Source organism: Neoarius graeffei, chromosome 1 (genome assembly GCF_027579695.1).
Source record: "Neoarius graeffei isolate fNeoGra1 chromosome 1, fNeoGra1.pri, whole genome shotgun sequence".
NCBI classification, from domain to species: domain Eukaryota; kingdom Metazoa; phylum Chordata; class Actinopteri; order Siluriformes; family Ariidae; genus Neoarius; species Neoarius graeffei.
This window is the reverse complement of record NC_083569.1, coordinates 100,216,949-100,230,155: the sequence shown is the minus strand read 5'-3', so window position 1 is coordinate 100,230,155 and position 13,207 is coordinate 100,216,949. Positions and strand designations below refer to the sequence as shown.

The following is a 13,207-nucleotide window of genomic DNA, read 5'->3' as shown; positions in this document are numbered from 1 at the left end:
AACAAAATCCCAAAAAATACAAAAAATAAAAAGCAACAAAATATGGAATGAAAGTATTGGATGGTAGGAACTTTTTTTTTCAAGAATTATTATTATCGCATTTTTCACAAATTGCTCCTGTCATTTCGCCAATGAAGCAGAAATTATTTTGTCAGACATTTTGTATAAAGTTTTTATTGATCGAATTTGCAAAAAAATAAAAATGCTCTGTTTCTCAAAATCCAGTGAATGTGGATAGAATAAAACAGTTATTCCACTCAATCTGGTCGTACATGGATTATAGCCGACTCGGTGCTACGTGCCTCGTCGGGTATCAGCTCATGTACGACTCGATTTTGTGGAATAACTGAAATATGCTATAATTATTTTATATTACTACACTATATAATAATATTTTAGTGCACTTTCACTCAGTTTCGTCTCGTCTTGTCTTCTTCCGCTTATCCGGGGCCGGGTCGCGGAGGCAGCAGTTTGAGCATGGAAGCCCAAACTTCCCTTTCCCCAGACACCTCGGCCAGCTCCTCGGGAAGAACACCGAGGCATCCCCAGGCCAGCCGAGAGACATAGTCCCTCCAGCGTGTCCTGGGTCTTCCCTGGGGCCTCCTCCTGGGGGGACATGCCTGGAACACCTCCCCAGGGAGGCATCCAGGAGGCATCCGAAAGAGATGCCCGAGCCACCTCAGCTGATTCCTCTCGATGTGGAGGAGCAGCGGCTCTACTCCGAGCTCCTCCTGAGTGACTGCGCTTCTCACCCTATCTCTAAGGGAGAGCCCAGCTACCCTGTGAAGAAAACTCATTTCGGCCGCTTGTATCCGCGATCATGTTCTTTCGGTCATTACCCAAAGCTCATGACCATAGGTGAGAGTGGGAACGTAGATCGACGGGTAAATCGAGAGCTTCGCCTTTTGGCTCAGCTCCTTCTTCACCACGACGGACCGGTAAGGCGACCGCAACACTGAGGAGGCCGCACTGATCTGCCTGTCGATCTCACGCTCTATCCTTCCCTCACTCGTGAACAAGATCCCGAGATACTTAAACTCCTCCACTTGAGGCAGGACTTCTCCACCAACCTGGAGAGGGCAAGCCACCCTTTTCTGGTCGAGAACCATGGCCTCTGACTTGGAGGTGCTGATTCTCATCCCAGCCGCTTCACACTCAACTGCAAACCACCCAGTGCATGCTGAAGGTCCTGGTTTGAAGAAGCCAACAGGACAACATCATCTGCAAAAAGCAGAGATGAAATCCTGTGGTTCCCAAACAGGATTCCTTCTGGCCCCTGGCTGTGCCTAGAAATTCTGTCTATAAAGATTATGAACAGAACTGGTGACAAAGGGCAGCCCTGCCGGAGTCCAACATGCACTGGGAACAGGTCTGACTTACTGCCGGCAATGCGAACCAGACTCCTGCTCCGTTCGTACAGGGACCAGACAGCCCTTAGCAAAGAGCCCCGAACCCCATACTCCCGAAGCACCCCCCACAGAATACCACGAGGGACACGGTCGAATGCCTTTTCCAAATCCACAAAGCACATGTGGACTGGTTGGGCAAACTCCCATGAACCCTCGAGCACCCTATGAAGGGTATAGAGCTGGTCCAGTGTTCCGCGACCAGGATGAAAACCGCATTGTTCCTCCTGGATCCGAGGTTCGACTATTGGCCGAATTCTCCTCTCCAGTACCCTGGAGTAAACCTTCCCTGGGAGGCTGAGAAGTGTGATTCCCCTATAATTGGAGCACACTCTCCGGTCCCCTTTCTCAAAAAGAGGGACCACCACCCCAGTCTGCCACTCCAGAGGCACTGTCCCCAACTGCCATGCGATGTTGCAAAGGCGTGTCAGCCAAGACAGCCCCACAACATCCAGAGACTTGAGATACTCGGGGCGGATCTCATCCACCCCCGGTGCCTTGCCACAGAGGAGCTTGCTAACCACCTCAGTGACTTCGGTTTGGGTAATGGACGAGTCCACTTCTGAGTCATCAGCCTCCACTTCCTCAATGGAAGACGTGACAGTGGGATTGAGGAGATCCTCGAAGTATTCCTTCCACCGCCCGACAATGTCCCCAGTCGAGGTCAACAGCTCCCCACCCGCACTGTAAACAGTGTTGGCAGAGTACTGCTTCCCCCTCCTGAGGCGCCAGAAGGTTTGCCAGAATTTCTTCGAGGCAGACCGATAGCCCTCCTCCATGGCCTTACCGAACTCCTCCCAGTTCTGAGTTTTTGCCTCCGCAACTGCCTGAGCTGCGGCACGCCTGGCCTGCCGATACCCATCAGCTGCCTCAGGAGTCCCGGAGGCCAACATGGCCCGATAGGACTCCTTCTTCAGCTTGACGGCATCCCTTACTTCCGGTGTCCGCCACCGGGTTCAGGGATTGCCGCCACAACAGGCACCGGAGACCTTGCGGCCACAGCTCCGAACAGCCGCATCGACAATGGAGGCAGAGAACATGGTCCACCCAGACTCAAATGTGCCCCGCCTCCCTCGGAAGCTGGGAGAAGCTCTCCTGGAGGTGGGAGTTAAAGACCTCCCCGACAGAGTGCTCAGCCAGACGTTCCCAGCAGACCCTCACCATACGTTTGGGCCTGCCAGGTCTGTCCGGCTTCCTCCTCCGCCAGCGGATCCAACTCACCACCAGGTGGTGATCAGTTGACAACTCAGCCCCTCTCTTCACCCGAGTGTCCAAGACATAGGGCCGGAGAGCTGATGAAATTACAACAAAGTCGATCATCGACCTCCGACCTAAGGTGTCCTGGTGCCACGTGCACTTATGGACACCCCTATGCTCGAACATGGTGTTCGTTATGGACAAACCGTGACTAGCACAGAAGTCCAATAACTAAACACCACTCGGGTTCAGATCGGGGAGGCCGTTCCTCCCAATCATGCCCCTCCAGGTGTCACTGTTGTCGCCCACGTGAATGTTGAAGTCCCCCAGTAGAACAATGGAGTCCCCAGTCTGAGCACCTCTCAGTACCTCTCCCAGGGACTCCAAGAAGGCCGGATACTCTATGGTATACTGCTATTTGGCCCGTAGGCACAAACAACAGCAAGAGTCCTCTCCCCGAACCTAAGGCGCAAAGAGGCGACCCTCTCGTTTGCTGGGGTAAACTCCAACATATGGCGGCTGAGCTGGGGAGCTATAAGCAAGCCCACACCAGCCCGCCGCCATTCACCATGGGCGACTCCAGATAAGTGGAGAGTCCAGCCCCTCTCGAGGAGCTGGGTTCCGGCAGTTAGCTGCTGTGTTCGTGGATCAGGTCGTCAAGGCCCCTGCCTTCGACTGCCGCCCAATCCACACTGCACCGGCCCCCTACGGTTACCTCTGTGGGTGGTGAACCCACAGGAGGTCGGGCCCACGTCACCGCTTGGGGCTGAACCCGGCCGGGCCCCGTGGGCAAAGGCCTGGCCACCAAGCACTCGCATACAAGCCCCAACCCCGGGCCTGGCTCCAGGGTGGGGCCCCAGCTGCGCCATCCCGGAGACGTCACGGTCCTTGATAGATTGTTATCCATAAGGGGTTTTGGTGAAACCAAATTTTCACAGTGCTTGTGAAAATTAATTCTCTATTTTTTGACTCATTAAATTTCCTTTAGATCTTCCATGTACTTGTTATAAATCTCAAACACCATGAGTGATATATCATTTAATTTAAACTGAGTCATTTATGACTCTGATATTAACATTATTATCATTCTGTTTATTATTATTATTATTATTATTATTATTATTATTAACTAAAGTATATATTTTAAAAAAATCACAATCCATAATCATTCTTCCTCAAAGAATAGCTTTAAAGTCACTTTAATGAAAAGTTTCAGAAAACAAACAAGCAAATAAATAGCATTGATTTGTATTTTAATATTCATATTCCTTTAATATAATAATTGAGTAAATACACTGACTGGTCAAAAAAAAAGAAAAAAAAAGTCACCATTTGGATTTAAATACACAAATACTCCAGAGCTTTTGATTGGATAATTACTGCAGTGATTAATGTTTCAGCTGCAACAATTCTTTTAACCCAAACTGATGCAGTGAGTAGCTTCTCATTTCTTAAACAAACATGTTGGAAGACGTATCCCACATGGTTATGGTTCAGAAGGTCATATTATTGCCCTGGATCAAGCAAAGAAAACAACTAAGGAGATTTGAGCTGAAATGACTGGAATTGGGTTGAGAACTGTCCAGTGCATTATTAAAACCTGGAAGGATCATAGCAAACCATCAACTTCACAGAAGAAATGTGATGGGAAAAATATCCCAACTGACCAGGATCAGAGATCACTTACATGTTTAGTGAAGTTGAACCATTTAAAAATAAATAAATAAAAATAAATAAAAATTGACAGTAGAACTCACGGCTGTGTTTAATAGTGAAATTAAGATCATTTCCACACTCACAGTGTGACAAGAACTCACAGGATTGGGACTAAACAGCTGTGTGTCCAGAAGAAAACCACTTGTTAGTAAGACTAATTAGGAGAAAAGGCTTCAATTTGCTAGTGAGCATAAAGATCGGACTCTGGAGCAATGGGGAAAAAGTCATGTGGTCTGATAAGTCCAGACTGACCCGATTCCTGAGTGATGTCTTGTCAGGGTAAGAAGGGAAGCACATGAAGCGATGAACCCATCATACATGGTGGTCACTGTACCAGCTTCTGGAGGCAGTGTTATGATCTGGAGTTGATTCAATTGGTCAGGTCGAGACTCAACAACGTTATAGGGCAATAAAATAAAGTCAGCTGACGACCTGAATGACCAGGTTCTCATCACATCAATGGGATTTTTCTTCCCTGATGGCTCTGATTGTGAAAGACTGGTTCAGGAAGCACGAGGAATCATCTTCACACAGAGTCCCGACCTTAACCCCACTGAGAATCTTTGGGATGCTGGAGAAGACTTTACGCAATGGTTCGTCTCTCCTGTCATCAATACAAGATCTCGGTGACAAATGCATGCTGTAATCAAAGCTAAAGGTGGGCCAACCTTTTTTTTTTTTGCCAGGGCAGTGTAGCTTTAATAACTAATACATTTGAGTAAATATTTGATTAATCGATTTTTTTAGTTAACTTTAATAGGAAGTATCATTCTGACTTGTTACTAATTGAATGGGAACCCTGTGTTACAGGGGCGGCACGGTGGTGTAGTGGTTAGCGCTGTCGCCTCACAGCAAGAAGGTCCGGGTTCGAGCCCCGTGGCCGGCGAGGGCCTTTCTGTGCGGAGTTTGCATGTTCTCCCCGTGTCCGCGTGGGTTTCCTCCGGGTGCTCCGGTTTCCCCCACAGTCCAAAGACATGCAGGTTAGGTTAACTGGTGACTCTAAATTGACCGTAGGTGTGAATGTGAGTGTGAATGGTTGTCTGTGTCTATTGCCGCTTTTCCACTACAAACGCGGCTGAGTCGGGCTGAGCCGTGCCGTGCTGAGTTGGGCTGAGTCGAGCTGAGCAGGGCTGTTGGAGTTGCATTTCGACTACAACCGCGCTGAACCGTGCTGGCTGGAAGTGGGTGGACACATTGGGTGGAGTTAGCGAAAGTGGGTGGACGTCACGTGATGTCGTTAAGCAGCGCACACAGTGACATCAGTGGGCTTTTAAGCAGTAGTCTCACGACCCGAATAGTAAACAATAAACATGGAGTCGTTAGTGTTGCTGGTCTTGGTGCTGTGGCTTGTTGTCACCGACAACGCCAACAGATACTGGCAAGAGCGTATAGATGAGGCGAGGCGCATAAGGCTTCAGAAATTCTCGTAATTCGTAATTCTTCTTCTTCCGGGTTTGCGGTGTTTACAGATCCCAGCGTGCTCGCGGGGCGTGTGTGGGCATGTGAGGACACTCCTCCTCACCAATCAGTGCACAGGGGAGTGTCTGCTCACGCCCCCAGCCTCACTCGGCTCGCTTTGGCACGCTTCAGCCCCACTCCAAAACCGTGCGAGTTTTAGGGGCTAAGCAGGGCTGAAGCGAGCCGAGTCGGGCTGTTCTTTGGTAGTCGAAACGCGAGCCGTGTCGGGCTGAAGTGAGCTGAAGCGAGCTGAAGTGAGCTGAAAAAGGGTAGTGGAAAAGGGCCATATGTGTCAGCCCTGTGATGACCTGGCGACTTGTCCAGGGTGTACCCCGCCTTTCGCACGTAGTCAGCTGGGATAGGCTCCAGCTTGCCTGCGACCCTGTAGAAGGATAAAGCGGCTAGAGATAATGAGATGAGATGAGACCCTGTGTTAAAGCAGTGGAAGGGCAACATGGCAAAAAATTGAATGCCATGAAAGTGATATGTATTTGTTGAGTTTAGTTTAGCAAAAACCAAAAAAAGTATATACTGCATGTTTAAGTACTGTATTAGTATTGTGACATAAAAAAAAAAAACAGAGAAAGTCAAAGGAGAAAATCATACTGTGGTGCATAGAAATTTGTGAAAAGTCCTGGGATGTGGTTTCAAGCTTCTGTATAAAGCCTAAAGTGTGACGCTCGGGGTGTGAAAAGCCTGGGTGAGATAAGAGTGTGTCAATGGATTGAGGAAACTATTTCGATGATTTCTCATTGCTAAAGTTTACTGAGCAGCTTTCATACAGGTGGCGGAGATGTTTAAGGTGATACATATGATGAAATTAAATTATAAAAACTATTAAATTACCTAGAGCTGGGCAATATGATGGAAATATATCAAGTCAAGTCAAGTCAACTTTGACAATAAAGTTGACTTGACGTGACTTGATATATATTTCCTTAAACATCTCCACCACCTGTGTGAAAGCTGCTCAGTAAACTTTAGCGATGAGAAATCATCGAAATAGTTTCCTCAATCCACTGACACACTCTTATCTCACCCAGGCTTTTCACACCCCGAGCGTCACACTTTAGGCTTTATACAGAAGCTTGAAAACACATCCCAGGACTTTTCACAAATTTCTATGCACTAATGAAATGAAATGTAGTGAATCAAACAAAACAGATGGTCATTTCCCAGCCAGGCTGGATCAAACTGAGTCAGGACTACGAGTTTCAGCTGTGTCTCAGTGCAAGTAATTTTACAATGATATGGTGCATATTTAATGGCACACTCACACACACTCACCCTGCGTGTCACAGTGGGGTCACGCTGAGCCTTGGAGATCAGATGCCCCAGCAGTGTGTTGGTGCGTAAAAAGCGCAGGCGGATGTTTGTGGCCTTTGTGAATTCCTGCAGAGCTGGAGAGTAGGCAAAGTTCTTCGATCCGGGACGACCGTTCACGAGAGACACGAAGATCTGAAAACACCAGTAAATGTTAGAGAATATGGATTAATATGGCTCATCTGTGCTGTATGTCAGGCATGTATACCATATTTGACAATGAAGTTGAATTGACTTGACTTATCTACAACCCCAATTTCAAAAAAGTTGGGGCATTGTGTAGAACATAAATAAAAACAGAATGTGAAGATTTGCAAATCATGGAAAATCATTGAAAATAGTACAAAAAACACATATCAAGTGTTCAAACTGAGAAATGTTATTGTTTTTTTGTTTTTAAATATATGCCCATTTTGAATTTGATGTCAGCAACACATTTCAGAAAAGTTGGGACAGGGCCAACAAAAGACTGACAAAGTTGTGTAATGCTAAGAAAATAATAATAATTTAAAAAACAACTAATTTGGTTAATTGGCAACAGATCAGTAACATGATTGGGTACAAAAAGAGCATCCCAGAGAGGCGGAGTCTCTCAGAAGTAAAGATGGGGAGGGGTTCACCGCTCCGTGAAAGACTGTGTGGACAAACAATGCAACAATTGAAGAATAACGTTCCTCAGTGTAAAACTGGAAATAATTTGTGACTCACATCATCTATGGTACATAATATCATTAAAAGATTCAGAGAATCTGGAGAAATCTCTGTATGCAAGAGACAAGGCTGAAAACTGAAAATGGATGCCTGTGATCTTCAGGCTCTCAGGAGACACTGCATTAAAAGCAGACACGTGTCTGTAGTGGAAATCACTGTATGGGCTCAGGAACACTTCAGAAAACCATCGCCTGTGAAAACACTTCATTACTGCATCTACAAATGTAAGTTAAAACCAGATATAAACAATATCCAGAAACACCGCCACCTTCTCTGGGCCCGAGCTCTTTTACGATGGACTGAGGCGAAGTGGAAAATTGTCCCAAGGTCTGACGAATCAAAAGTAGAAATTCTTTTTAGAAATCATGGACACCACGTCTTCCAGGCTAAAGAGGAGAGGGACCATCCAGCTTGTTATCGGTGCACAGTTCAAAAACCAGCATCTGTGATGGTATGAGGGTGCATTGGTGCACATGACATGGGTAGCTTGCACATCTGGGAAGGCATCATTAATGCTGAATGATATATACACATTTCAGAGCAATATGCTGCCATCCAGACAAAATCTTTTTCAGGGAAGGCCTTCCTTCTTTTAGCAAGACAAAGCCAAACTGCTTTCTGCACATATTAAAACTGCATGGGTCCATAGTAAAAGAGTGTGGGTGCTAAACTGGCCTGCCTGCAGTCCAGACCTGTTTCCCATTTAAAACATTTGGCACATTATGAAGCGTAAAATACGACAAAGGAGACCCCAAACTGTTGGGCAACTGAAATTGTATATAAGGGAAGAATGGGACAACATTTCTCTTTCAAAATGAACCCTAGTTTATACAGCGTGCCAACTTTTTTGGAATTGGGGTTGTATTTTTATTTATTAATGAACAACATGTCAGTAAAACCAGTCTGTACTATAACACTCAAAAAAGGAACAAAGTATAAGAATGACAACAACAACAACTCACCTCGCCGTTTTCTAATGGGACGATCCGTGAGTATTCCGTGGTACAGATCTGATCATCGTCTCGAACAGTTCTGCTGTTAGGCTCCTTACCAAACCTTTCAATACAATCCTGTTTTGAATCTGAAGAAAAATCAAACGAACCCAATATATAGTCTGCTTTAGTAAAATAGACACACAAAACCCATATCACATATCCGAACAAGCATATCTGTCTTTGTCTCTGTCTCAACACGTAGGTTAGCCACTTGCATAAAACGTTGAAAACGATGTTGAACTGGTTTGCACTGGGTGACCTAGCAACATCCATAGCACTTAAAAAAAAAAAAACATCAAAATCAAGTTTATTGCCATAGATAAGGAATTTGCTTTGATGGTTGGTGCTTGAACGGTTAAAAGAATTTTAAAATAGACAGAAGTCATTAGAAAATAGAATAAAAACAAGATCAACTGTGAGCTACTGCTCACTTACGTATCCCACCCCACTCTCACTTGTATCAGAATGCGAGCGATCGAAGGTATAGGACATTTATTATGAATGTTGACTTTAACAAATAATGAACCCTGAAACAAGTAAGTAAAGAGCCGTGTCTCTCCCCAGGGATTTCAAATAGCATCCTGGCAAACTGTCATTTTGAAATAGCATTTTGCTTCCTTGAAATAGCATCAAAATCCATCCTATATGTTTCGTAAATACATTCAGTCGGTAAACAGGAAGTTGATGTGCGACAGACCTGAAAATGGTACACACAGTATAGAACCCCAAGCTGAAGCTCAGTACCAAATATCAAGCAGTTGTGATTTGTAGTTGCTGAGAAAAGTGTTACGAAAATTTTGTAAATCCGCGCTATATGTTTCGTAAATACATTCAGTCGGTAAAAATGAACTCAATGTGCGACAGACCTGAAAACAGCATACACAATATAGAACCCCAAGCTTCAGCTCGGTACCAAATATCAAGCAGTTGTGATTTGTAGTTGCTGAGAAAAGTGTTACGAAAATTTTGTAAATCCACGCTATATGTTTCGTAAATACATTCAGTTGGTAAACAGGAAGTCGATGTGCGACAGACCTGAAAACGGTACACATGGTATAGAACCCCAAGCTGAAGCTCGGTACCAAGTACCAAGTGGCTATGATTTGTGGTTGCTGAGAAAAAGGGTGTTTCAGATGGACAGAGATATGGATGGACGGAAGAACAGAGGTAAATAAACCAGTATTACCACCCCCCCCACCCCACCCCCTTTGGAGCGGGGGTATAAAAATAAGTGGGAATCTAAAATGTACAATTTGAAAAAGAGACGTATCTAAAAGAGTATGTGCATGGGTTGTTTCAAAGTCCAAGCTGTACAGTATGTCCCAGAATATACAAAAATGCAGTACTGTGCAAAAGTCTTAGCGCCCCCTTTTTTTTCCTTTTTCAACGTCTACATTATTGAGTCAGTACAAAAACACTTTAGAGTTCCAAACGTTTTTTTTTTTCCCAGCACAAAACTAAATGTTACAAAAAAAAAAAGCATAAGTGGGGTCTCTGAACTTATTGATGAGACCAATTTTAGCTGCTAAATTCAGGGCACAAAATTATCCTGATAACTTTTTACACTGTTCACTAGCTCAGCTCACTCGGTTACTGCCAAAGCTTTTACTGAATATGTTCCTACAATAAAACGGGTAAAAACACAATATACGTAACAGTTATTCCACAAAATCGAGTCGTACATGAGCTGAGGGCCGATGAGGCGCAGAGCACTGAGTTGTCTATAAGCCGCGTACGACGAGATTGAGTGGAATAACTGTTTTATTCTATCCACATTCACTGGATTTTGAGAAACGGAGCATTTTTATTTTTATTTTTTGCAAATTCGATAAATAAAAACTTGATACAAAATGTCCGACAAAATCATTTCCGCTTCAAGAAACTGGCGAAAAGACAGGAGCAATTTGTGAAAATGCTATAATAATAATAATTCTTGAAAAATAAAAAGATACAGTCTTATCATCAAATACTTTCAATCCATATTTTGTTGCTTTTTTTTGTATTTTTTTTTTTTTTGAGTAGTTTTTATTTCGTCCTCGGTTGATTCAGCAACACGCGCTGCCATTTTGTTTTTCTCTACTCACAGTATATGAGCTGATATCCTAGTAGTAGAGTAGACAATCAGAGCGCATGATTGCTCACGTCCAGCGAATGTGGATAGAATAGAATAAAAATAAATAACTAATAAATCAAAAAGAAAACATGGAAATGGGGTTAAAAAACAACAACACATATTTTAGATTTACAGATTTAAATATCAGTACAGACTGATGTTCATGAACTCACGTGCAAAATACTGCCAGGGCATGAAGGTCCTGCCGTGATCGACGGAGTGTTCGAGCACCCACAGATCTGGTCGTGGCGAGTTGGCAAACTTCACGATGATGTAAGCGACATGAAAAAGCTAGCAAGGAAACAAAAACACACCGGTCATAGTGCTGCAGTGTTTGAATGCGCTCAATCAGGATTATCTTCTACAGCTGTCAAAGCTGCATCACTGAGTCTCTTTCAACTAAATAAAGCTGTGATATGATCTTTATCACAGTCATTTTCCACAAAAGTTGTATCGCAAAAGCCGGAGGTCGGTTTAGGTAATGTCTTGGTTTGTCTATCTGCAAAAAGCCATCTGATGTGTTTGTCTTCTCCTTATTGTTAAACTCGGTGGTAAATCTAGACACAGTGGAGACCTGAGGATCATAGGGTGTTTTCACACCTGGTCCCCTTTAAAGGAACCAGACTCAGTCCTCTTTAAGTGGACCAAAAAGTGGACCAACAGAAAAATAACTCAGTTCTTTTTGTGTTCACACTGTGAATTTATTACAAAGAGGACTGGGTTCTCTTTCTGGTCCAGTTAAGCTTTGATGGGGCCTCAGTCCTCTTTCTGTTCACACCAGGTCCTCTAGAGCAGAGATTCTCAAACTGTGGTACGCGTACCACTAGTGGTACGCGGGCTCCATTCTAGTGGTACGCCAAAGAATCACTTAATTAAATATAAATTTAAAAAACAAGTGAAATACTATCCATAATATCCGAATGGATGAAAATATCTTATCAACCGATGACAAGAAAATGAAAGGAAATACAAATCTCATCTCATCTCATTATCTCTAGCCGCTTTATCCTGTTCTACAGGGTCGCAGGCAAGCTGGAGCCTATCCCAGCTGACTACGGGCGAAAGGCGGGGTACACCCTGGACAAGTCGCCAGGTCATCACAGGGCTGACACATAGACACAGACAACCATTCACACTCACATTCACACCTACGGTCAATTTAGAGTCACCAGTTAACCTAACCTGCATGTCTTTGGACTGTGGGGGAAACCGGAGCACCAGGAGGAAACCCACGCGGACACGGGGAGAACATGCAAACTCCACACAGAAAGGCCCTCGCCGGCCCCGGGGCTCGAACCCAGGACCTTCTTGCTGTGAGGCGACAGCGCTAACCACTACACCACCGTGCCGCCCGGAAATACAAATGAATTTAATAATTTAAAGTTTGCAAGTGCTTCTGGGTAGCCATACGTAGCATACGTACGCATTCCCGCCGGTTCCGCTGACAGACGGTTATCCGCCATTGGTAGACTAGGCTGTGATGGGAAAAGGTGGAGGTGGCTTTGCTAATTATGACGAGTACGACAAAATTACTGTCGTGGCTTATATCCGCGAATGGGAGCGTGGATCCGGAGAGAGGGAGAACTGAAGAGGACGTGTGTGAGCCGAGCGCAGATGCTAACAACAGTGGCAAAAACAGCCCCAGAACTGCTAGCAAACGGCAGAAACCAGTGAGGAGGAAGTATGACGAAAAATACATAAAACTGGGATTCATTTGGAGCGGGACAGAGGAGCTGCCCAGGCCGCAGTGTGTTGTATGCGGGGACGTTCTGAGCAATGAGTCCATGAAACCATCGCATCTCAAACGATGCGATGTGATATATATATATATATATATATATATATATATATATATATATATATATATATATATATATATATATAGAGCATTTCCAGCGTTATGGACGTGACACTTGAACTCAAAATGGCAACAAATGACCCAGTGCATGTTTTATTGTCTCCCAGTATTTAAACAGGTGTTGCATATTTTACTAAGGCTGTACCATACTGGAGAAGTGATAGAACAAGAACAATTCCCATAGTACATCTAGGGCATGCCAGAAAATGCCAATAAAAGATGCATTATGGATGTGACAGAAAAAGTATCACTTTTCTTGGGTGACTGTACATTTTTATCAAACTCTGTGAAATTGTAAACCTAATGTCAAAATGGAGATATCTATTTGATAAAGGGGTCCAAGGTGAATATTAAAAAATCTTTGTTTAAAATATTTTGTATTTTATGCAGAGTTTCGGAAGGAAAAGTCAGCGTTATGGATGTGACGAAA

General features: G+C 44.4%; 1 protein-coding gene across 2 annotated transcripts in view; it reads right to left on the bottom strand.

Moving 5' to 3' along the window:
• LOC132877029 (laminin subunit alpha-3-like) overlaps positions 1-13,207 on the bottom strand; it is a 335,048-nt gene that overhangs the window by 271,299 nt on the left and 50,542 nt on the right. For both annotated transcript variants that reach the window (XM_060913563.1, XM_060913572.1), the window contains exons 3-5: positions 11,093-11,210; positions 8,774-8,892; positions 7,065-7,235 (exon numbers count right to left, since the gene is read on the bottom strand). In XM_060913563.1, the coding sequence (XP_060769546.1) occupies positions 7,065-7,235; positions 8,774-8,892; positions 11,093-11,210 (408 nt within the window). The remainder of the gene's footprint in view (positions 1-7,064; positions 7,236-8,773; positions 8,893-11,092; positions 11,211-13,207) is intronic.